Source organism: Ursus maritimus, unplaced genomic scaffold (genome assembly GCF_017311325.1).
Source record: "Ursus maritimus isolate PB19 unplaced genomic scaffold, ASM1731132v1 scaffold_12, whole genome shotgun sequence".
Lineage (NCBI taxonomy): Eukaryota > Metazoa > Chordata > Mammalia > Carnivora > Ursidae > Ursus > Ursus maritimus.
Window position 1 is genome coordinate 2,796,836 of NW_024423564.1, and position 25,753 is coordinate 2,822,588.

Here is a 25,753-nt window from a genome sequence, read left to right on the forward strand (position 1 = left end):
ATTTTGTGTTACATTGTCTTTGTATCTCCAGGACCTAGGATAGTACCAAATAAAGTAAAGGCTCAACAAATGATGAATGAGTAAGACCTCCCCGAACTGGTTCTCTCATTCTATCAGTAAGCCTGTATTTTTCCCTTTCTTCAAAATGAGGCTCTAAACTTTACTGACCCTTTAAACCACTGCTTCTGAAAAGCATGTATGTGGGCAAAGTATAGCATGGAAAAAACACATCCAATATTATGGTACAGTTTCATAGATGATAAATAAACTATTCTGCTATATCAGATTACAAACTACAGAAACTAAAATTCCAGGGTGTCTTCTCAGATGATAGGCTCACCAGAAAAAATGCAGTTATTCTCTAGGGAGGTTATTAGAATGTCCCAGGGAAGTTAAGATCTTTGTTTCTAAAGGCTGGCTTTAAAGAAGTATAAGAAATACATACCAAGACCCACCTTCCCTGATGGTGCAGCATGACGTAAATGAATAAAGCTTGGTTTTGAGTAACAAATTGAAGGAGCTCCAACACGTCACTCAAGTTATTCATGCCTCAGCTTCCCCATTTTACCTATAGCACCTAACACCAATGTCTCTCAGAATATTCACTCAAAGTCTGCTGAATGGGTTAATGATTCCAACTCTGCAGTTTTAAGTTTATTCTGTTTCAGTGCTTTTAACTATCTGGATTCAATTCCCCAGAGGGAAATGTTTTCTAGGAACTGATTTTATTTCTAATGCTTGGAATTGGCTGGGTTTAAATCCTTAGTCTCCCAGTTACTAGCTATGATTCCTTCAGGTAATTAACTTTTCTGAGGTTGTTTCCTCAATTATAAAATAATAACATTCTCTACTTCAAAAGACCATTGCGAGGATTAAATGCAATGTATAAAACACAGTTAGTGTGGTCCCGGCATAAAGGACAGCCATGTAGACCAAACAAAACAGAATAGAGAGCACAGAAATAAACCTCACATAATGGCCAGTTGGTTTTTGACAAGGATGCCAGGACCATTCAATAGGGAAAGGACAGTCTGTTCAACAAATGGTGCAGAAAAAACTGGGTATCCACATGCATAGAATAAAGTTGGACCCATTCTGCACATCATATACAAAAATTACACAAAATGGATCAAAGACCTAAACCTAAGGACAAAAACTATAAAATTTGTAGAAGAAAACAAGGGGAAATCTTCATGACATCAAATTTGGCAGTGATTTCTTGGCTATGGTACCAAAAACACATGTAACAACAGCAAAAAATAGATAAATTGGACTTCATCAAAATTAACACTTTTGTGCATCAAAAGACACTATACAGAGAATGAAAAGACAGTCCACAGAATAGGAGAAAATATTTGTGAGTCATATATCTGATCAGTGGTTAATATCCCAGAGTGCATAAAGAACTCCTGTTGTAACTCAACAACTTACAAAACACAACCCAATTCAAAAATGGTTCACGAAGGACTTGAATACACATTTCGTCAAAGATGTATGAATGGCCAATAAACACATGAAAAGATGCTCAGCATCATTAGTCATCAGAGAAAAGCAAATCAAAACCCACAAGGAAAAAAAATGTACAAGGAGATATCACCTCACACGCACTGGAATGACTACTATCACAAAAATCTAAAAACAAAACAGGGGCGCCTGGGTGGCTCAGTCAGTTAAGCGTCTGACTCTTGATCTCAGAGTCGTGAGTTCAAGCTCCACGCTGGGCTCCACGCTGCGTGTGGAGCCTACTAAAAACAAACAAACAACCCCCCTCCCCGAAAATAACAAGTGTTAGTGAGGATATAAAGAAACAGGGTGGGGGGGTTGGGAGAAACTAGAACCCTGTGCACTGGTAGTGGAAATGTAAAGTGGTGTAGCTGCTATGGAACACAGTATGGCGGTTTCTCAAAAAATTAAAAATAGAATTACCATAGGATCCAGCAATTTTCCTTCTGGGTAAACACCCAAAAGAACTGAAAGCAGGGTGTCAAAGAGATATTTGAACACCCATGTTCACACCCATTATTCAAAATAACTAAAAAGTAGAAGCAACGCCAAGTGTCCACTGACATATGAATGGATAAATGGGGCGCCTGGGTGGCTCAGTTAAGCGTCTGCCTTCGGAGTCCTGGGATCCAGCTCCCCGCTCAGCGGGGAGCCTGCTTCTCCCTCTCCTCTCCCACCCCAGCTCATGAGTGTGCTTTCTCCCTTGAGCGCTCTCTCTCTCAAATAAATAAAATCTAAAAAAAAAAAAAAAAAAATGAATGGATAAACAAAATGTGGTACATATGTACAACGGATTACTCAGCCATTAAAAGGAATGGACTTCTGATACATGCTACAACATGGATAAACCTTGAAAATATGTTAAGTGAAATAAACCAGACACAAAAGGATAAATATTGTATGATTCCACATATAGGAGGATCTAGAATAGACAAATAGAAAGTAGAATAGAGGCTACCAAGGGCTGTGGAGAGGAGGGGTGGGGAATTATTACTTAATGATGACTGACTTTGTTTCAAGTGGTGAAAAAGTTTTGGAAATAGATAGTTGTGATAGTCACACAACATTGTGCAAGTACTTAATGCCACTAAATTGTACACTTAAAAATGGTTTAAACAGTAAACTTCACGTTATGTATATATTGTTTCAATAAAGAAATAGTACAGTGCCAGACACACAGTAAGACTCAATTGATCATTGCTACTGTCACATGTTCCTTCAAGAAATATTTATTGAGGGGTGCCTAGCCGGCTTAGTCAGTAGAGTATGTGACTCTTGATCTAGGGGTTAACTTTTGAGCCCCACGCTGGGTGTAGAGAGGCCTTAAAAAAATCTTTAAAAAAAATTTATCGAGCATTTATTTTTTTAAAGATTTCTTTATTTTAGGGGGGGAGGGCAGCAGGAGAGAATTTCAAGCAGACGCCCCACCAAACGTGGAGCTCAATCCCAAGACCTGATGATCATGACCCGAGGCTGAAATCAAGAGTTAGATGCTCAACCAACTGAGCCATTCAGGTGCCCCATTTATTGAGCATTTAAATGCTGGGCACTGGGAATACAGTGGTTCAAAAAAAAAAACCAAACAAACAACAACAAAGACCTCCAGGTAACTGAAAATCTAATGGAGGGAGAAAGGCAAATAAGTAATACATTACAACAAATTACAGAAATAAACTACTACTGGGTCACCTGGGTGGCTCAGTCAGTTAAGCGGCTGCCTTCGGCTGAGGTCATGGTCCCAGGGTCCTGGAATCAAGTCCCGCATCAGGCTCCCTGCTCCTGGGGAGTCTGCTTCTCCCTCTACCCTTCCCCCTTGCTCGAGATCTCTCTCTCACTCTGTCTCTCTCAAATAAATAAATAAAATCTTAAAAAAAAAAAATGGGAACCAATTACCTACTTAAGCAGGGAAGTGAAATGATCAAGGTTGCATTCTAGAACAATCATTTCCACCTTAGGAAGTGTGGAGGGATTGAAGGCCAGGCAACACTGATGCAAAATGGTTAAATGACTGTTGTAATCCAGAGTTGTAATCCAGAAGGGAGCTGGGACTCAGGTTGTAGGCAGTTAGTCCTCAAGACAGGAATTAAGTGGATGCTAGTGATGGCTGAGTGTGGAGGAGGACTCAATGATCAGGCTTCTGTCTGGCACAACTGAGGGATTATTGCTAACATTTAAGTTCTGTGTGCCAGAAACCATGCTGAGCATTTGACATGCATAATCTCATTTAATCCTCACCACAAACCCCTAAATACAATTATTCTCATTTTATAAGGAAACTAGATTTTATGTTAATTTGCCAAGATCATGATTAAATCCAGATATAAGTAAAAAACTACATGTGTAAGATAACTGGCACATAGTGGAAGTCCCAATATTTTCATCTCCCTTCAAACACCTACATTTAACATATCACTCCATTATTACTTTATTTTGTTAGTATTCAGTGAGTTACTACTCCTTAATGTTTTCAGTTAACATAGAGGCAAACTCTCATTTCATACTTTATGTACTTCTGAAAACTTTAAAGTACAATGTCAAAGTTTCACAACAGAGTCCCAATTTAAAAGGGATACCTGTTTCAGGAGCACTAAACATTATAAGATCCTTAAATTATGATTGGAATGGACCTGTCAGAGGAAACCCAGTGGACATCTAAGAAATGTCACAGGTGCCTAAGATCAGGATAGGAAGTACCGCATCTATCATTCTACAACTGGGTCAAACACTAAACCACCCCTCTCTTGAACCCAAGGCAGGGATAGAAGGACTGGACATTCCTATTCATTATATAACCATGAGGTACCTTCTAGCTTCTCAGAGGAGGGAGTGGAGGTCTTTTTCCCTGCCATGACAGCACAAACTGACTGGACTTCAGGCAGCCAGCCAATTACCGTACCCTTTATACAAGAGGCCTCTCAACTAGCTATCTCCTAAAACCCATCACTGTTCACTAATCTGGGGCACATGAGCAATGGTCAGGAAAATGACTAGAGCAAGCAGGGGATAATTTCAGAGATGAAGGAAATTCCAGATCTTAAGCCACTCCTTGATATTTCGGAGGGAGCCTAGGAGCAACTGTAATCTCAGAGGAATACTGCCAAGGAACAGGCGTGGCTCTACCATCGCAAACATCCCTTACCATTTTGGCAAAGGCCAGGCCCTTACTCTTCAGCAGCAGAAACCGGCAGGAGGTGAAACAATACCATGGCTCAAAGTCACTCAAAAGTGATACATTAAAGACAAAATTCAGAGATTGAAAAGGGATTCAGAAGTATCAATGTCTAACTTGAAAATGAGGTTGTACAAAGGAACAAAATTGAACACTGTCTGGATATAGAATTTCTCCAACCACAATGTAAGTTTCTGGAGGGCAAGGACCAGATCTTCTATTTCTAAGCTACTTCTATGCCGTGCCCTATAATATGCTTTATTCACCATGGGCTTTACTGATGAGGGTAAGAAAGATGATCAAGCCCTGAAAAGCAAGGAACCGCGATTCCAGCATCTCTTCATGCACGCCTGCCTATCAATAAGTATAACTGTGAGAAACGATATTGAAAAGACTGAAATTAAGACCAGAGAAATCGGATTTCACGCAGCTACTCCACAAGGGGGCAGTGTTTGGACACTAGTAAACAGGAGAGACAGGGTGCTTGGCAGTCCGCTGTTATGTCTTTTTTTAAAAGATCTTATTTATTTATTTGACAGAGACAGCCAGCCAGCGAGAAAGCGAACACAAGCAGGGGGAGTGGGAGAGGAAGAAGCAGGCTCCCAACGGAGGAGTCTGATGTGGAGCTCGATCCCAGGACTCCAGAATCAAGCCCTGAGCCGAAGGCAGACGCTTAACAACTGAACCACCCAGGCGCCCCTGCTGTCAAGTCCTTTTTAAACACCATACTGAGGGCTGGAGCCTTGGTGAGGAGAGAGGGGCTAGTCACTCCACCTACCCACTGTGTTCTCCTACAGGGGATGGCACCAACTCTCCTTCTACTAGCAGTGTGGCTGTCAGGGGAGCAAGGCCAAAAGAAACAGCAGGAGAGGAAGCAGAGGCTAGTCTTCCCACAGAGATCACATACCCAAGAATGCCTGTTGAGCAGAGTAGGGGTGACAGTGGGGACCTCTGCCTGGAAACCACTTTGACTAGGATGGGGCAGGGGTTCTCAAACTTTAGCAGGCACCAGAATCACCTGCAGGCCTTGTTAAAATAGATTACTGGGCTCTAACTCCAACTTCCAATTCAGAAAGTCTAAAGTAGGTCCCAGAATTTGCATTCCAACCAATTAACTGGGTGATGTTGATACTGCTGATCTCAGGACCACACTTTGAGAATCACTGTTATAAATATTTCTAGCCCTTATATCTCTTAATACTCACCCATTCCTTCTTTTTCTACCCTCCACCTATTGATTTCTTCTCCACTATCCCTTCATTAGCCTTCTTTAGGAAAACTAAAGGAAAGACAGAAAACAGGAGTGAATGTTAGATTTGTCTTAAGGATTCCTCTGGATAAGGATTCCAGCACTCTAGTCTGGTTGATGGGTGTTTCAGTAGCAAAATTCATTCCAAATACAGATGCCTCTTCTTTGATCTAACAGTTGGTGCGAAGGGACAGTTCAGTAAAGAGTAACAGATGCTTTTCCAATAATGTCTTGCTTTGGGTTTCATAAGAATTGAGTAGGAAGTGGTAGATATGGGGCGCCTGGGTGGCTCAGTCGGTTAAGTGTCTGCCTTCGGCTCAGGTCATGATCCAGGGTCCTGGGATCAATCCCCGTATCGGACCCCCTGCTCAGTGTGAAGCCTGCTTCTCCCTCTCCCTCTACACCGCACGCCCCCCACCACGTTCTCTCGCTCATTCTTGCTTGCTCATGCTCTATCTCAAATAAATAAAATCTTTTAAAAAATGGTAGATATATTCCACTACATTTTAGAAAAGTTCCTCACCTCTCCTAGATTACTTAAAAACATTTTATTATAGCTAAATATACATAAAATTTGCCATTTTCACCATTTAAGTGCACAGTTCAGTGGCATCAAGTACATTCATATTGCTGTGCAAGTATCATCACCATCTGTCTCTAGAACTTTTTCAGCTTCCCCAACTGAGATTCTGTACCCATTAAACACTAATTCCCCATTCCCCAGTTCCAACCAGCCCTTGGCAACCACCACTCTACTTCTTGACTACTTTTTGACTTAGTTTCTCTTTCACATAATAAAAGAGAGGGTCCACTGTTAACTATGGGATTGTTTCTATACATATGCAGGCCTTCTTGCATATACGTGATTGAATTTATTATAAGAGAGGTAAGAGAAAATGGGACTGGAGAAAGAAAAGAGACAGCTGGATAGGGATTTTCATATTGGGCCTACTATCCACAGGCCTCAGCAGCCCTGCCATGGATCCGGCCGATTCTTTCGCATTAAGAAGTTGATCTTTCGAGCCATTTCCATGTTGTAGATCCGCCGACAGGTTTCATAGCTTTCCCGCTGTCGTCGGCGACAAGGCTTTTCATAGTACCGCCGTCGCTTAATGTCCTCGATGAGCCCATCCATGGTGAGGATTCTGTATAAAGGGAGGCAATAAAGTTAGAAACCTGGGCTCATTATTATTCTTTTCCAATTCCAGAGATGGCCAGAAGTCAACTGACCAAATGACTGGTGTCTATAAAAATTATAAAGGGAAATGGTGGTTGCATAGCATTAATTGCCTACCTATAGAGGCCCCAAACAGGAATTTGTGGGAAATAACAAAGCAATTAATTACACAGTCCTTGCTCTTGGGGGGTTTATAGTCAGGGTCATATTTTCAACCTTTATTCTCCCACAGCACACCTGAGGGATGTGACACAGTCCTTAAGAACAGTGGCTCTATGGCAGTGATTCTCAACCAAGCGATCATTTCAGAATCTTCGGACGGGGTCATTCATTTGTAGTAGGAAAAACAAATCACTAGGGGTGACTCCTACTTAGTCCTTAGTGGCAAATGCTCCCCCATCCCTATAGTTTAACTGATACAGCTGAAGTCTGTAGGCTTGAGAGATCCCTGGGCCTACTTAATACAAGGAAAGAAGAGGCCTTTATCAAACCAATGATACAAATGGGAGTATCAGTAGCCTCACCCAACAGTTCCCCAGGTACCACATGCTCCAACCACACTACTTTGCTGACTATTTCCTGAACACACTCTGATACCAAGTCTTTATTCACCCTGCTTCCTCAATCTAGAATGCCACCTCCACCTCCAGTTGCCAACCTTCTGAGTAAAATTTTCCTCATCTTTTTGATGCCAAACCTAGATGCCACGTCTCCAAAAAGGTTTCTCATCTTCTTAGAGAAAATCATTTCTATTATTGTATACCTACTTAGTAATTATTTCATTCCTCCATTCTGTTAGTTATTTATACAAATGTCTCCCTCATTAGACTGAAAATCTGTGAAGGAAGAAACCACGTTTTATTAATCTTTAAGCGTCTATAAAATTGAGCTCGCTCTGTTTTTTCCTGCCTACCCAATTCCTTGCAATGCAGTTCCTCTTGCTGGATATTTTTTTTCTTTTCAAATTTTTATTGAAATACTAGTTAGTTAACAATTAGTATAATATTGGTTTCAGGAGTAGAATTTAATGATTCATCACTTACATATAACACCCAGTGCTCATCACAAGTGCCCTCCTTAACATCCATCACTCACTTAGCCCATTCCTTGCCCACTTCCTTCCATCAACCCTGTTTGTTCTCTATACAATGAGTCTCATGGTTTGCTTCCCTCTCTCTCTTTTTTTCTCCCTTCCTATATGGTCATCTGTTTTGTTTCTTAAATTCCACATATGAGTCGGGGTGCCTGGGTGGCGCAGTCGTTAAGCGTCTGCCTTCGGCTCAGGGAGTGATCCCAGAGTCCTGGGATTGAGCCCCACATCAGGGTCCTCCGCTGAGAGCCTGCTTCTTCCTCTCCCACTCCCCCTGCCTGTGTTCCCTCTCTCGCTGGCTCTCTCTCTCTCTCTCAAATAAATAAATAAAATCTTTAAAAAAAAAACTTAAAAAAAAATTTCACAAGTGAAATCATATGGTATCTGTCTTTCTCTGACTGACTTATTTCACTTAGCATAATATGCTCTAGCTCCACCCACATCATTGCAAATGGCAAGATCTCATTCTTTTTGAGAAACACCCCCCCCCCAATCTTTATCCATTCACCAGTCCATGGACATCTGGGCTCTTTCCATAGTTTGACTATTGTTGATAATGCTGCTATAAACATTGGGGTGCATGTACCCCTCTGAACCTGTATTTCTGTATCCTTCGGTTAAATACCTGGAAGTGCAATTGCTGGGTCATGGGGTACTCTTGTTGGATTTATAACACATCTAACTCAAACTTACCTCTTTGTTCTTCCACAAAGACATTGGAGCTTATTCTATCAACTACTCAATCCGTAGGCTCCTGAGAACTCTGGCTCCAATCTGTAATTTGTTGCTTCCTCTTAATCACATCACCAGTTGGTCCTAAGGAGGTCTAGAGGCATCTGCTGCTGTTTCCCTCCATTTCTGGCATTGTTTACATGGCCCCTTTCCTGCTCACTCTTTCTTTCATTACAGGTAAAAAGTAAGTCACAAACACAGTTGGAGATAAGGAGGTTAAGTGGAAGAAGGGGGATAGAGGAAAAAGAAAATCAAAATAAGAGAAACCACCAGCTACTTCTGCTCAGTGAGAAGCCCTATTTGTTGCTGCTATGTTATACCACAAAGCCCGAGATAACAACTACAGACTGAACGTGAACTTGAAAAGATGTGAGCTTTGGGTAAATTACAAATGTGCATAGACTGTGAATACAAATGTGAATAGACTGTGAATACAAATGTGAATCACTGTCCTATGGGATCCCCTCCCAGGTTCCTGCTATTTAATATCAAGAATGCTTTATAGGCTACTAGAAAATCATATTTGTATAAATCAGTTTGTCTAGGTGTTAGTGGTAGGAAGACAGGAGGCAAGGGAATTGCTGCAAATTCCCAGAAGCAGGAGAAGCAGATAATTCGGGATCTACTGGAACACAGTCATGCCCAGAAGTCATGTGGATCCAACACCAGAATCTTACGATAGAGAAGTAAGGCACCAAAGACTAAAAGACTCCGCATCCTAGCCCACCTTTGCTACCCTTATTCCTTAATTTACTCTTAAATGTTGGTATCCCTCCAGATTCCTTTTTTTTTTTTTAAGATTTTATTTATTCATTTGACACAGAGAGAGAGACAGCGAGAGAGGGAACACAAGCAGGGGGAGTGGGAGAAGGAGAAGCAGGCTTCCTGCTAAGCAGGGAGCCCCACACAGGGCTTGATCCCAGGACCCTGGGACCATGACCTGAGCCGAAGGCAGATGCTTAACGACTGAGCCACCCAGGAGCCCCGGTATTCCTCCAGATTCTGACTAAAAACCTCCTTCTTTCTGGTTCTACATGACTTCCTTAACTTTTACCAGTGAGCCTCAACACTAATGCACAATGAAATCATCCCCTAAAAGGTTTTAAAAAAGTACTGCTTCCTGGGGTGGCGCCTGGATGGCTCAGTTAGTTGAGCAGCCAACTCTTGGTTTCGGCTTGGGTCATGATCTCGGGGTCCTGGGATCAAGCCCTGCACAAGGGCTCCATGCTCAGCGGGAGTCTGCTTGGAGATTCTTTCCTTTGCCCCTCCCCCCACTTTGCGCAGAACTCACGCGTTCTGCACGCACACGCTCGCTCTCCCAAATAAGTGAATGTTAAAAAAAAAAAAAAAAAGTACTGATTCCTGGGCCCCATTCCTCAAAGATTCTGATTTAATTGCTCTAGCATAGAATTACGGAATTATTCTAGCACTAGAAATGTTTGAAAAGACTCCCAGGTAATTCTAATACAGAGCCCCACCTGAGAACTGACACAGACACTGCTGACTCCTGAATCTTTACCTCTAGTCCCAACCTTACTTTAGAGCTAGACTGTTATTTCCAATTGCCTCAAAACCTACAAAGACCATGATCTATGATCAGTGATTATGACTCACTGAAAACTCAGATGATGGTTCGCATTTCTGAGTAATAAAGTTCTGTACATTTAAAAAACAAACACACAAAAAACCCTACAAAGACCAAAGTTATTGTCTCCTCCTAAAATCTATTTTTCCACCTCTATACTATTAATGACATCACCAATTACTCAAGCTAAAAATATCAGCATGTTCCTGGACTAGGCCTTCCCTTTTATTTCCTACATCCACACTTAACATATCCCATAAATTCTATAACCCGAGAATTCTATAACTTTACATCTCTTCCTTCTCTCCTTTCCTATGGCCACAGCTCTAACTATGGTCCTTATCATCTTGTACTTGGATTACAGAAATAAACATTTAACTGATCATTTAATCAATAAATGTTTATGGAATCCCAACTTGGTACCAGACGTTGTGTTAAATGCTGAGGACAGAAAACAAACTTAGACATGCTTCCCTACCCTTGTAGTCTAGTAAAAAAGATAATTATACCAGAATTACAATAGAGTGTGATCACTCCTTCCTTCGGTTCCCAAAGCACAGTGGTCCTCAAACTTCAGCCTGCAGCCGTCTCCCAAAAATCCCATTAAAACACAGATTGCTGGAGTGCCTAAGTGGCTCAGTCGGTTAAGCACCCGACTCTTGATTTTGGCTCAGGTCTCAGGGTCCTGGGACGGGGCCCTGAGTCAGGCTCTGCACTCAGCACAGAGTCTGCTTGAGGTCCTCTCCCCTCCCGCTCCCCCTGCTCGCATTGTCTCAAATAAATAAATAAATAAATAAAATCTCCCTTATTGGGGTGTGTGCTTTCTAAGGTTAGAAATTATTTTGTGTTCATTTTTTTAAATGAATTCATTTTTATATTTAACATAAGGCTTGGCAAACAGTATCTGTAAATATAGGATAAAAATGGATCTTCTCGGCGACCAACAAATGTCCACAGCTCAGTGGATGAAGTGACTTTATAATAGACACAGTTTTTGGGAAAAATAACTCAGAAAGCCTCATTAATGTTACCTTTCCTATGATGGCACATTAGAGTTTAGACAGCATTTTCACATTCATGATCCTAATACAATCCTATAAAATTAAAGAAGCAGGCAATGTCATCTTTTTACAGAGTAGGAACCAGGAGTCCAGAGCGGATAACCTGCCCAAGATCACAAAATGGAGCTAGAAGTAGAATCCAGATAAAAAGATGGGAGCCAAAAAGATATGGCACACTGTGGGAAAGGAATGATCCAAAGATCTAAGCCTTTATTTGTCTAGATCTTGTTTACTGCTGTCTAATAAAGGCCATGTTTTGGACTAGTCTAGTACATTAGATAACAGAAAAGTCTCGGAAAGAAAAAGATTGGATACATAATATAAAAAGGACATGGAAACTGGGTCTGAGAGAGACTATTAAAAAAACAGGGACACTGGATATGACTTCACTAGGAAGAGGATCCTACTGGAATGACAAAGACTGTTTGTTTATTTATTTTTGACAAAGACAGCTTAAAAGTGCGATGAAAGAAAACTGCAAAAGGAAGAGGGAGTTTAGACATATACTCAGTTAGGTATCCTACTGGAATTTTAGAGTTTGAAACAGAAATGATCACCTTACCAGGTGCCTGGGTGGCTCAGTCGGTTAAGCGTCTACCTTTGGCTCAGGTCATGATCTCAGGGTCCTGGGATCGAGTCCCACCTCAGGGCTCCCTGCTCAGAGGGGATCCTGCTTCTCCCTGTCCCTCTGCCCCCCTGCTCATGCTCTCTCTCTCACTCTCTATGTCAAATAAATAAATAAAATCTTAAAAAAAAAAAAAAGTTATCACCTTACCAAGTAAATGCCTGTGTGGTCAGGCAAAAAAAAAGCAAAACAGAGGTGCCTGGGTGGCTCAGTTGCTTAAGCATCTGCCTTCGGCTCACGTCATGATCTCAGGGTCCTGGGATCGAGCCCCTCATCGGGGTCCCTGCTCAGCGGGAAGCCTGCTTCTCCCTCTCCCACTCCCCCTGCTTGTGTTCCCTCTCTCACTGTGTGTCTCTCTGTCAAATAAATAAATAAATAAAATCTTTATTTTAAAAAAAAGCAAAATAAGAGAAAAGTAACAGAAGGATCTAAGAGTAGAGGAAGGGAAAGAATGAAAAGATCACGGTCCCCAACATAATGATGGGGTTGCTAAATGATGGGGTCCCTGGATGGTTCTAACTACTCTAGCTCATCCTTACCCCGTTCTTTCCAGTTATCCTAAAAAAGCAGATTACCTTCAAAAGCTCCAAAGTCCCTATAGTAGAGGCATCTACTCAACTCACTTCTAATAAAAAAGGATGCAGAAAGAGCTTTGTAGAACCAATGAAGTAAATACAGAGGTGTTACTAATGATGCTTCTGCTTCCAAAGGTAGTTCAAGGACTAGCCGACCAAGAGCTTCAGAGTAAACAGATCAGCTTGGAGTTGGGGCGCTTGGCAACCTAACACTGAAGGAGAAATTAGTGGCCAATTTTACTTAAATTCATCAGATTATGTAAAAGGAGCTGAGCTGCCTGGGCTGGGGCAGGTTGGAAGTGGCAAATTCACATGTCAGCGTAGCCAGTCTACATCAGGATAACATATATGCACAAGGACTCGCTGGGCCCAGAAGCTCCCCTACCGGGAATAAAAGAAGTCAACGGGGCCCACTTTCAGTGTGCTTGCCTTTCCTTGCTTGGGGGCCAGCCAGTCATACAGGGCTTCCTAACAACCCCCACTCTCCATCTCCTCATCCCAGGGCAGGAATGAGGGCCCTTGGTTATATAACAAGCATTTTGTGGTGGTCTCATTGGCTGTTTCCTTTTTAAGACTGTCTTTGTGCTCCAAACACGCCAAAGCTTTAACCACCTCCCTCTTATCTCATTTGCTCTCCTGCCTACTGTTGTAATTAGACCACAGGACATGCAACTAATTTTTAAAATACCGACCATCAGAAAGCTGGGAGAGACAAGGGGAAGCCCAGGATGTAATACAGAATACAGAAAAGGTGTAATACATAAAAGGTGGCCAGAGAGGACATTAAGAAAAAGCAGAGAAAAATAAGAAAAGTGCATCAGAAAATGTGTTTGACAGACAGGAAGACTACGATACTCCAGAACTAGCTGGCTCACATTTTCATGCTTAAAAGTCCTTGCCTAGAAAATTATTCTAAGAGCAAGATATTTGTCCATTTTCTCCCCCTGAAGCTAAATAAAATTTATAGCATATATATCTAATACTCCAATATTAAACGGAAGAGAAATGTAGCTTCTTAAAAACTGAACGCAAAGTGACAAAGTTAGTATCCTCCTGAAAGACTATAAAAATCACTACTGTAACACTTGCTCCAACCTGGCACCTTCCAACAATGTGCACTTCTTCTTTTTTCCTTTCAAAGATTTTATTTATTTATTTCAGAGGAGAGGGGGAGAGAGAGAGAGAAGCAGCCAGGGGGAGGGGCAGAGGGAGAGGGAGAAGCAGGCTCCCCGGTGAGCAGGGAGCCTGATGCAGGGCTCAATCGCAGGATTGTGAGATCATGACCTGAGTCAAAGGCAGATGCTTATTAACCAACTGAGCCACCAAGCACTCCAACAACATGCACGTCTTGCACTGCTTTCCTAGATAATCCCAGCCACAAAGAATGAATTTTCTAAATTCATAAGGAAGCCGAAGAGATAATTGCACGTCAGTCCCTGAGTCTCTGGGACTTGAACCTTTTTGTACATTTTTCTTTCCAACTATTCCTCTTCCTTTGATCACATTCCTTCCTTTTTAAGTAATATATAGTTTTTCCCCAAAAGCTATTCCTAAATTGGTGTTTTAATCCCTGAAATGAAGAAAAAGTAATGCCACGTTTCTTTTTTCTGTACGATTTATTTATTTATTTTGGGGGTGGGGAGAGAGAGCGAGAGACACCAGAAGTGGAGGGAGAGGGTGAGGGAGAGAGAATCCTCAAGCCGACTCTCCGTTAAGCAAGGAGCCTGACATGGGGCTCGATCCCAGGACCCCGAGATCATGACATGAACCAAAATCAAGAGTCTGCCACTTAACCAAACAAGCCACCCAGGCCACCCAGGCTCCCAGCAATGCCACATTTCTTAATTAGGACACTTGACAGTGTGCCAAGGGTATAATCTAGAGATAAAAGTCTCTGGATAAATTTGATGCATTTGCCCAGCGCACCAATTTTAACTTGAATAGGGGTGGAGGTAGTAGCCCTAGAACAGATGCAATGGCAATGAATTAAAAAAAAAAAATCTCCTAAAATCTTAATTAAAAAAAGAGAGACTTCAAAAAGATTCCATGTTTGCTTATAGTAACAGAACTCCTATAGTTCCTTCACTCTCCTTTGCTGTTAAGGATACTTTAGTGGAAAGGTTGACAAACACTAAAGTAAGAGATTGAAGAAGATAAACATTTACATTTATTAAATAGACATTAACTGAGAGCTTTCTATGCGCCAGATGCTTGGCAAATGCAAGGGATATACAAATGAAAATGCACAGCTCTCTGCTCTTAAGGTTATTACAATCCTGGGTCAACATTAAAATGTCCTGGGACATTTTTAAAAAATTTTTTTCCAAGATTTTATTTATTTATTTGTCAGAGAGAGAGAGAAAGACAGAGAGAGACAGAGAGCACAAGCAGGGGGAGCAGCAGGCAGAGGAAGGAGAAGCAGGCTCCCCGCTGAGCAACGAGCCGGAGGTGGGACTCAATCTCAGGACCTGGGGTCATGAGCCAAAGGCAGACGCTTAACCGACTGAGCCACCCAGGCGTCCACATGGGACATTTTTAAAAATGCTGGTCACACACCACTGCCCAGACTTAGTCTCAGGCTGGGCCCTGGCATCAAGAGTTTTTTTTTTTAAAGGTTCCCCAGGTGATTCTAAATTGGTAGCCAGGGCTGAAAACCACATGGTGTCACACTGACCAGTCTCCTGCCGTTTCTGACTAAAATTAGCACTTATACCTAGGAAAGAAGTATGCATAAACTGCCCTTCACCTACAAAAAGAGAATCTTAAAAGAAGTATGGGGCTGCTGTTTAACAAAAAGAAGAACGAACGAAAAAGAGAAAGAAAAAGAAAAAGAGAGAGGGATGTAAAAACAGATTCCTAAGAACAAGAACTGATATAGTACCAGGCCAGGCCAGATGGCAGAAAGAATCCAAACGTGCCTCACCTTCTGCCATTTATTTATTCTTCCCTCACCTGCCACCCACTTGCATCTGGAATCAGGAAGGATTTTTAGAAAAAATGAAAAAAAGAAAAAAAAAACAGGAAAAGAAAAACTCTAATGTTGATTAAAATAAAAATATATTGGATTTTGGAAGATGCAGATATATAGAGGTTTGGTTCTAAGTTAATTAGTACGATCCCAGGCAAAAACACCAGAAAAGTCTTCTCTCAGAAGGTAGAAGGCCTAATGCTTTCTTCAGGTCTGACATCAACGGAAAGAGAATCAACTCCTTCAGGCAGGAATTAGAAATAATTTGTTTATCAGGTTTTAAATTTTTGTAACTGGAAATGGAAATGAAGGAGCAGAGCAGGGGCACCTGGTGGCTCAACTGGTTAAGCATTTGCCTTCAGCTCAGTCATGGTCCCAGGGTCCGGGGATTGAGTCCCACATCGGGCTCCCTGCTCNGCAGGAAGCCTGCTTCTCCCTCTGCCTGCCACTCCCCCTGCTTGTATGTGCGTGTGTAAGCTCTCTCTCTCTCTGTCAAATAAATAAATAAAATCTTAAAAGCAAGCAAGCAAGCAAGCAAGCAAGCGAGCAGAGCATACAGAGGGAATAAATGCTATTATTTCAAAATGAGATTAGCAATAGGCTAAATAGAAGAGCCTTGGTTGGAAAGTATCACTATCCATAAGAAAAGCCATTCCAGTATCAGCAGAAAATTGGATCATCCTGACAAAATAAAGCTTAATTTTCTCATTTTTTCATCTCCAGGCCACCTTGAGCATAATCCAATAATCAAGGAAGACAGAGAAAAAAACGCTAAACTCTTAATCATTCAAATAAAAAAAAATAAACAAATCACCCGCAAGCAAAACCAAAAGGGTAAAACTTCCTTACACTAACTTCCAACTTACGATCATAGCTACCACACAATGCCTACCATGTGCCAAGCACTGTTCTAAGCAATTTAACCGTATTAACTAATTTAATCCTCACATCAACTCCAAGAGGTAGGTACTATTAGTTCCACTTTACAGATGAAGAAACTGAGGCAGAGAGAGACATTAAGTAGCTTACCATAGATCATGCAGCAAATAAATTGCAGAGCTGAGATCTATCTGAACCAGGCAGTTGGCTTCAGGGTCTGTGCTCTTTTTTTTTTAGATTTATTTACTTTAGGGGCACCTGGGCGGCTCAGTCAGTTGGGTGTCTGCCTTTGGCTCAGGTGATGATCCCGGGGTCCTGGAATCGAGCCCCGCATCAGGCTCCCTCCTCAGCGGGAAGCCTGCTTCTCCCTCTCCCACTCCCCCTGCTCAGCCCTCTCCCTCCACCTGCTGCTCCCCCTGCTTGTGCTCTCTCTCCCTCTCTATCAAATAAATCAGTAAAATCTTTGAAAAAAATAGATTTATTTGAGAGAGAAAGAGAGAGTGCATGCAAGCAGGGGTTGGGGGGGTAGGGGAGAGGGAGAGAGAAAATCTCCAGTAGACTCCCCGTTGAATGCAGAGCCTGACTCAGGGCTCGATTCCATGACCCCAAGATCATGACCTGAGCTGCAATCAAGAGATGGTCATTTGCGGGGCACCTGGGTGGCTCAGCCGCTAAAGAGTCTGCCTTCAGCTCAGGTCATGATCCCGGGGTTCTGGGATTGAGCCCCGCATCGGGCTTCCTGCTCCGTGGGAAGCCTACTTCTCCCTCTCACACTCCCCTTGCTTGTGTTCCCTCTCTTGCTGTCTCTGTCAAATAAATAAACAAAATCTTAAGAAAAAAGAAAAAGAGAGAGATGGTCATTCAACCAACTGAGCCAAACACTCAGAGAGAGGGTCTGTGGTCTTATATTCAAGCCATGACTTTGGTCAAAAGTATTAAAGTTGTAGCTACTTTCTTGATACAAATATAAGAAATGGTTCAATAATCCTGCACAACAAATTGTTTTTTCATTACTTGACAAAGTAGCTCATTTCTTAAAAATCAAATTTTTGCTTGTTTGTTATTTCCAATTTTAGAACAGGGGAGTTTAGGGGAGCTAAAGCTAAGCCTCTGGAAATTTGTTTCACCATCAAGTAACAGCTGGTCTTTGACATGCCTCAGTAATACAAACATCTCAATCACCCTGGCTAAGAGACCCACCTAAATCCACCAAAATCAATCACACAAAGACTTACAGGGAAAGATCAGAAAAAGGGTGGAGGAATCTGCAAGACTTCCTTTTCCCAAATTCAGTACTTCATCTCACTAGCTAATTTGCTACTGAGTCTATAAAGACATTCATTTTGTGCTTATAGGGGCAAAGAAAGGTCATTAGACATTTTGACCCTCTCACAGACATGCCACTAGGTCTGAAACAGGAAAGAGCTGGGAATGAGCAGCGATAGAAAAAAATGATATATGGTATCTTACCACACAGTACCTAACTGATTATCTTTAGGGAACAGCTTCTGCGCAAGGATATGACTTGTATGCACAGACATAGAATGAGATAATGGGGCTGACCTAAGACCAGATCCTTTTAAAAGGCACACATCTTGGGGCGCCGGGGTGGCTCAGTTGGTTAAGCACCTGCCTTCGGCTTGGGTCATGATCCCAGGGTTCTGGGATCGAGCCCCACATTGGGCTCCCTGCTCAGCAGGAAGCCTGCTTCTTGCTCTCCCTCTGCTCTCCTGCTCCTGCTCTCTCACTCTCTATCTCAAATAAATAAATAAAAAATAAATAAAAGACACACAATCCATCTTGAGCCTGCAATTGCTTCTCAATTACGCAGCTTCTTTTTTTTTTGAAGATTTTATTTATTTATTTGACAGAGACAGCCAGCGAGAGAGGGAACACAGCAGGGGAGTGGCAGAGGAAGAAGCAGGCTCCCAGCGGAGGAGCCCGATGTGGGACTTGATCCCGGAACGCTGGGATCACGCCCTGAGCCGAAGGCAGACGCTTAATGACTGCGCCACCCAGGCGCCCCTAATTACACAGCTTCTGACAGCATCTTTGCCCTCATTTACTATGGTCTTCTGCCACCCAACACTCCACACTTAAAACTCTTCGCTAAGAACTAGTTTCTCTTTCATTTACCCTCTCTGTCCCCAAGGACCCCACTAATAAACCCAATCAAATAAAGATTATTAACTGGAAAATGACTGCCATAGTTGTCTACATTTCCAGAGGAACTAGTAAACAATCTAGTGACATAAAGCAAAGAACACTGCAAAGGAAAGGTGTGTTTTATGCTCTCCACTATTCAATAATTGTGTGATCCAAGAAACGTAATTTACATGTCCTAAGCTTCCCTCACTTGTGTAATAAAGCTACCATCTTATTGGCCTTAAGCCAGGCTCATATATTCTCTTAAGATCTCTTTCATACAATTCTTTGATAATTCAACTCAACAAGCATTCGTTTCTTTCACACTGGGGAAAGAAAATGATGAAGCAAGCCTGAAAGTCAAAATCATTACAACCAGTGGTAAGGGCAGACTAAGGAACTATTGGCCTAAGAAGGTATGAAGGTAGGGTATTCTTTATTATAGCCCTTCTACAACTCTTAGTCTAGCATTCAAAACCTTTCAAAACAGCTCTTCTACTCCCAGTTCATTTCCACCTTTATGTTTTTGCTTATGCTGTAACCTTCCTCTAAACCTGATACACTTTTCCATCTCTTGCTTGCTTCTCCAAGATCCCAAAACTGAATTCATCTTTCCATTAGCCTTGCCCTACACCCATCCCTCCCTCGACCTTCTATTTATGATGTACTATGTTCCTGCTTCCCAGAAACTTTATATTTTCATTTTCCCTTTGGGTTCCTTAAGTCTTGGGGGAGACAATTCAGGCTCTGTATAAACAAACCTCATACAGTTAGGTTTTGAGGAAAACTTCATTTTTAAGATAATAAACTAAGGGGCTGAAAAGTTTCAAGTGACTGTGAATACCTGGGCTGGCGGGGGTTTGAGAACAATCTACGACAGGGGAAGGGAGAGAATAACCACCCAAGCACTTCCCAAGAGAACTTGTCCAGGCACAATTCTCGTTACCTGTTCAGGGTCCGGTATGCACTTTCCACGTTCCCTTCCTGTACCATCACAGTTCTGGCAATGAACTTCAGGTGTTTTGCCATTACCTTGGAATTTAAATCTTCACTCTGCAGGATCTAAAGGATAATGGATAAAGGGAAAGTACAGAGACCAGGTAAGAAAGAGAAACACAGCAGAATGCACACCCTACCGCGTGGCTTACTCAGAGTCTGGAAAAGCAACGTCCCCAGGAACAAGGGACACAGGGGCACGCAGAAGTCTTCATAACCTGGAAAGCATAAGCTAATCATAATCAAGACTGCCTAGTTCTCTTTTCTAATACAACCCTAGCATAGGGAAGAAAAGAGATGGTAGCAGGGCGTCATCACGGAGATGTACGTGGCGGGCACGGGAGGATCCGGACGCGCCACAGGCTACTCCAGTTACCGCTCACCGCCCCAGGAGAGGCTGGGGTGGGCGTTGGGTACGAAGTCTTTCTCGGTCTTTCTCGCGCAAGCTTCTCTTCCCGCCACAGCCACCTTGCTTTTCCCCATCCCCAAATCCTCACCCTACGCCCTCAGGAACCAGCCGCCGCAAAGGAGCTCGCGGCCGGAAGCGGAAAGACGTCATCTTCTGCGCCGCGTGAGGAAATCCAGGCTGGAACTAGAAAAACCGCTTGGAAACCATGGCAGCTTTCTTTCTGGCTGGAGTTGTTGGCTTCTCCACGCCCCCCACTCCCACGGCCCCCGCCAGACTCCCCACGCCTCCAGCCCGGACTCTACACCTGACAAAGCAAGATATTCGTTGCCTTAAATTCGCCCGAAACAGGTTCCTCGTTTTCTCATCCTTCGGTCTTTGGGAAGGTCAGCGCGATTCCGTACCCCCTAATCCTATCAAATCTGTAATAAATATTTAAGCTCCCCCCCTTTTTTTTTTCTGGAAGGAAAATGAGAGAAATAGGCAAAGCTTCCTGAACACGCTTCCTGTTTTCTCAAAGGACAGAGATTCTTTGAGATCTGCTCTCCGGAAAAAACAGCTTCACGCCCCTCATCTGCTTAAAAACTAAAGAAACGAAATGAACAGACCATGAGTTTCCTGTAACATCATCTGTCCGGCATTTCACTAAATAAAGTGAAACTACTAAACAAGGAATTGGGAAATGACTGCAGGTTTTAGAATTGAAGGTGTTTTTTTGTTTTGTTTTGTTTTGTTTTGTTTTGTTTTTAAGATTTCGTTCTTAAGCAATCTCCACACACTCAAACCCACCACCCTAGATCAGGAGTCCCGTGCTCCACGGACTGAGCCGGCCAGGGGCCTTGAACTGAAGACTCTTTAATGTCGACTTCTATCCCTTTGCCTCCCAGTAAGACCTAGTAGAAATATCTCCTTCATTTCTTCTTCACTGTGGAAACAGCTTTTCTTTTATTCGTATGTTACTTCCACATATCCATCTGTGGTTATTCACATAAAATCAGATCTAGTGGCCACTGGAAAACAGTAGAGGAAGGCTCAAAAGAAGAAAGGTACACAAGTACACAAGGTCCCGCATAGGGCACTTTGCTGAGCGGGGAGCCCGCTTGTTCCTCTGCCTGCTGCTCCCCCAAGCTTGTGGTCACTCTCTCTCTGACAAATAAATAAAACCCTTAAAAAAAAAAAAAAAGGAAAAGAAAAAAGAAAGGTACACAAACAGGTACATGTGTTATAAGGTAAGCCAGGTTCAAAGTACCAAAATAGAGCTAGACTGGGACATCACTATGCTTATTAACAAACTTTTATTGAACACCTACTCTTTGTTAGGTGTGTGTGTGTGTGTGTGTGTGTGTGTGTGTGTTTTAAGATTTTACTTATTTGAGAGGGAGAGAGAGAGAGCGGGAGAATGCACAAGCGACGGGAGGGGCAGAGGGAGAAGACGACTCCCAGTTGAGCAGGGAGCCCAACGTTGGGCTGGATCCCAGGACCCTGGGATCATGACCTGAGCGGAAGGCAGACCCTTAACCAACTAAGCCACCCAGACGTCCCTATTAGGTGTTTCTTTTTCTTTTCTTTTTTTTTTTTCTTATTAGGTGTTTCTGATACCATTCCAGTGCCTTGGACCACCAGAAGACAGTACAGTAGACATAAAAGTTAAATAGTAAAACAAGTTAGCATATGATAAATGCAAAATAAATTACATAGGCAAAAGAATAATATGATGGAAAAGCACTGGATTGAAGTCAAGAGATCTGATTTCTGTCCAAATTCTGATATTCATATGTCCTATGTCACTTAAACCAGTAGTCTGAAGTCTACTGTCTGTAGGTGGAATCCAGTTCCACTCCTGTTTTTGTAAATAAAACTTTATTGGAACACAGTTGTGCTCATTTGTTTATATATTAGATATGGCTGCTCTGGGCAACAATGACAGAGTTAGGTAGTTGTCCTCAATTACACAAAATTTGTCATGGGAAAAAAATTGTCATGGGAATCAAATGGGATAAAATATAAAATTCTTTTTGAAATAAAGGAAGAGGGAAATTAACAGTTTTGAGAGCTTGTTATATACCAAACCTTGTATGGGCACTTTATGTGCATAATCTCATTTGATGGAGTAAATGGCCAAAGACAGCTTATATATCATGTTAGTGGACAGAATAATTAAGAGAAGGACTTGAGTGAGTCTCTTAAAGACGGATAGGGTTTAATTGACAGAAGCAAGAAAAGCTGGGCGAAGTGAACATCACGAACAAGAGTTTAGAGTTAAAAAGTCTTACAGTGTTCATCAAGGGCAAATAAAAAAGTGAACAGAGGGATCAAGTAGGGGAACAGAAGGAGAAACAACTTGACTAAAGGCTTTGAACTTCTCAAAGCACTGAGGAGCCACTGAAGGATTTAAATAGGAAATGACATGCAAAACACTGTTTTAGGAAAAGTGAACTGGTATCAGTGACAAGGGATTAGAGGTAGGAGAGACTATTGTTGTAATTAAAGTTTAGGCCAAAGAAGAGTAGGAAGGAATGGTAGGAATTCTTCCTTAAATAGGAAGAAATGGATTTTAAGAGACATTCCAAATACAGAATAAAAAGGATTTGGTGGGACACCTGGGTGGTTCAGTAGGTTGAGTGTCTAACTTGGGTTCAGGTCATGAGCCCAGGGTCCTGGGATTGAGTTCCGCATCAGCCTCCTTGCTCAGCTGTGAGCCTGCTTCTCCCTCTGCCTGCCACTCCCCCTGCATGTGCTCTCTCTCTGGCAAATAAATAAAATCTTTCATATATATATTATATATATATATGTATATATATCCCTTATAAATATATATAAAAACATACATTTTATATATATTATATAAAAATATATTTTTTATATATTATATATATCGTATGTATATATTGTTATATATATATTATATATATAAAGGATTTGGTGACTGAACGGCACCAACTTTTAAGTTTAGTTATCTAGAAAAATGATGGTAGCACAGATAGTGTTGACAAAAGAAAAAGAGTATAAAAAGGAAGAACAGGACATCTTTAAAGGAAAGATAGTATTTTCATTGGTGACCACTGGAAAAAGCACTAGACTGGAAACCCAGAGTTCTTTATCCACATTGCGTTGTCTTGCGCAAGCCACCTAAACTTCCTCATCTAAAAAATTAGGAGTGTGAATGATACCTCTTGACTCTAAAATGCTGAAATTTTCAACAATATTTAGGTGTTAATAACATGTAAATAGAATTGTTCAGCAGAGACGTAGACTTTCAGTATGTCTTCTAGGGGAGAGAGTGGGGCTAGAGATGGGGATTCAGAAATCTTCAAAGTTGAGGCAATAAAGCCATGAAAGATGAAATCTTTAAATGAAAGAATGTAGTCAGAGAAAAGGATCAAGGACTGAGCTTAAGGGAACACCCACACTCTAGAGCAGGCGGAAGTGGGGCCATTAAGAGATATAGAAGCTGCTGCCAGGTAGGTAAGAGGAGAATTAGAATAGTGTGTTGTCATGGGATCCAAGGGAGGAGAGTTTCAGTAGTCAGCATCAAGGGTGTCAAATGCTACAGAGAGCATGAAGCACATAGCCTTGTGCTTGGATCTAGCTACTGATTTGGTGGAAGCTACATTAGAGTACCTGATCCTGGGGGCTCCTAGGTGGCTCAGTCCATTAAGCAAGTGCCTTCAGGTTTGGGTCACGATCTCGGGGTCCTGGGATCAAGCCCCCTGCATTGGGCTCCCTACTCAGTGGGGAGTCTTCATCTGCCTCTGCCCCTCCCCCCTTCTTGTGTGTGCAACGCTCTCTCAAATAGATACATAAAATCTTTTTTTTTAATTTTTAAAAAAGACTTTATTTATTCATTTAAGAGACAGAGAGAGAGAGAACATGAGCCAGGTTGGGGGGGGGAAGGAGGGCAGAGGGAGAAGCAGACTCCTGGCTGAGCAGGGAGCCCGATGTGAAGCTCAGTCCCAGGACCCCGAGATCATGTCCTGAGCATAAGGCAGACGATTAACCAACTGAGTCACCCAGGCGCCCCCGATTAAAAAAAAACAAACAAACCTGATTCTGTGCGATAATTAGTGACTCTGGAAGGTGCACTAGAGTGATAGTAGCTAAGCTGCAGGAGGTTAAGAATTGAGTAGTAGAAAGGAGTCAGAAAGATGAGACTGTCAAAAATATGAGGAAAAGATGAAGAAGAGGACAATCAGACTCAAGAGAGGTTTTCCAGAAGGGGGAGACCTGATCCCACTTGTGTGAGAAATAAATATTATTTGTAGGGGAAATAAATAAATAAATAATCCAAGAACAACATGAAGTTACAAGATAAAGAGGGGATAAGTGATACAGCAAAAGTTCCAGAGGGGAAAGGTAATCAAGAGCACAAGTGGAGAGGTTTACCTTAGAAAGGAGGTCGTGCTGGGCGCCTGGGTGGCTCAGTTGGTTAAGCATCTGCCTTAGACTCAGGTCATGATCTCGGGGGTCCTGGGATCAAGCCCCGTGTGGGTCTCCTTGCTCAGCAGGGAGTCTGCTTCTCCCTCTCCCTCTGTCTGACCCTCTCTCTGCTCATACTCTCTCTCAAATAAATAAAATAAAATGAAATAAAATAGAAGAGAAAGGAGATCATACTCTCAGAAATCAAGAGACAATTATTCCCTGAGAACAGGGACTTGAGAAATAGGGGAAAGATGTATAACTAGTTGTGAGAAACATGCTAAGTAGCCAATAAACAATAACTAAAGTGACCTAGTAGTCTGATACACTGCCAAGGCTTAAGATGGGAGAAGACCTGGTTTTGGTGGGAACTGGGACAAATGAGTCCGAGTGATATACAGAGAGGGGCAGACGTAGATAAATTCACAGACTTTCATGTTTGCCTCCTGATAACGCTGGGTAGCTTTCCTTAGTCTGGCATACATTTAGCTGCAGCCTTTTTTTTTCTTTTTTGAGATTTATTTATTTATTTTAGTGCTGGAAGGGCAGAGGGAGAGGGAGAGAGAGAATCTCAAGTAGGCTCCATGGCCAGCATGGGGTTTGATCTCACAACCCTGAGATCATGACCTGAGCCAAAATCAGGAATCGGACGCGTAAGCTTAACCAACTGAGCCACCCTGGCAGCCCTCCTGCAGCTTTTTGAATAAAGATGGGGTCTAGTGTCTGAGGAGACTCCCCATTTTGACAGTTCTAGGGCACCCCTTCCTCTTCAAAGCTGGCAAGCACAGTGGCTGTTCTGGCTCTTGTGTCCCTCCTCTGGCCGCGGATTACACATGCACTTACCCACAAGCATCAGCAGCTCCCACCAAAGCAAAGCGGATCCCAGAGCAGAAGAATCTGCTAGTCTGGGCCAGCTGGAAGATTATAAAAGGGAAAGGTACTAGTCTCCGAGACTAAGTGAAAACACAAGCCCAGTTCTGAACCCTGTTACCGTCCCACGGGTGGTCCCTGGGAAGCCAGCAGCAGAGTCTCATTTGTTCTCCACAGGATTTCTATCACCCCATCCAGACTTCTAACTTGGTGGAGCTCACCGTCACAAACATTCCTACCCCCTTTCTTCTTCTCTGCTGCTCAGAGGATCAATAGTGGTATTTGAAACCGAAAGTTTCAACTTCCT

General features: G+C 42.3%; 1 protein-coding gene and 1 long non-coding RNA gene across 3 annotated transcripts; one reads left to right on the forward strand and one right to left on the reverse strand.

The window, feature by feature from the left end:
- Positions 1–6,773: 6,773 nt before the first annotated feature.
- On the reverse strand, positions 6,774–20,388 carry MRPS21 (mitochondrial ribosomal protein S21). 2 transcript variants are annotated; one of them, XM_008695721.2, is made up of 3 exons: positions 20,252–20,388; positions 19,705–19,820; positions 6,774–7,066 (listed from the first exon to the last, which is right to left on the reverse strand). In XM_008695721.2, the coding sequence occupies exons 2-3, from the start codon at positions 19,785–19,787 to the stop codon at positions 6,886–6,888; spliced, it is 264 nt and encodes an 87-aa protein (XP_008693943.1). In that variant the 5' UTR covers positions 19,788–19,820; positions 20,252–20,388; the 3' UTR covers positions 6,774–6,885. The 2 variants fall into 2 exon arrangements, with proteins under 2 accessions (XP_008693943.1, XP_008693944.1); XM_008695722.2 differs by lacking the exon at positions 20,252–20,388 and adding an exon at positions 19,907–20,119.
- A 15-nt stretch (positions 20,389–20,403) lies between these two features.
- Positions 20,404–20,835, forward strand: LOC103667553. Its single transcript, XR_569786.2, has 2 exons — positions 20,404–20,546; positions 20,627–20,835. It is a non-coding gene; the product is annotated as an uncharacterized LOC103667553 (long non-coding RNA).
- Positions 20,836–25,753: the final 4,918 nt, after the last annotated feature.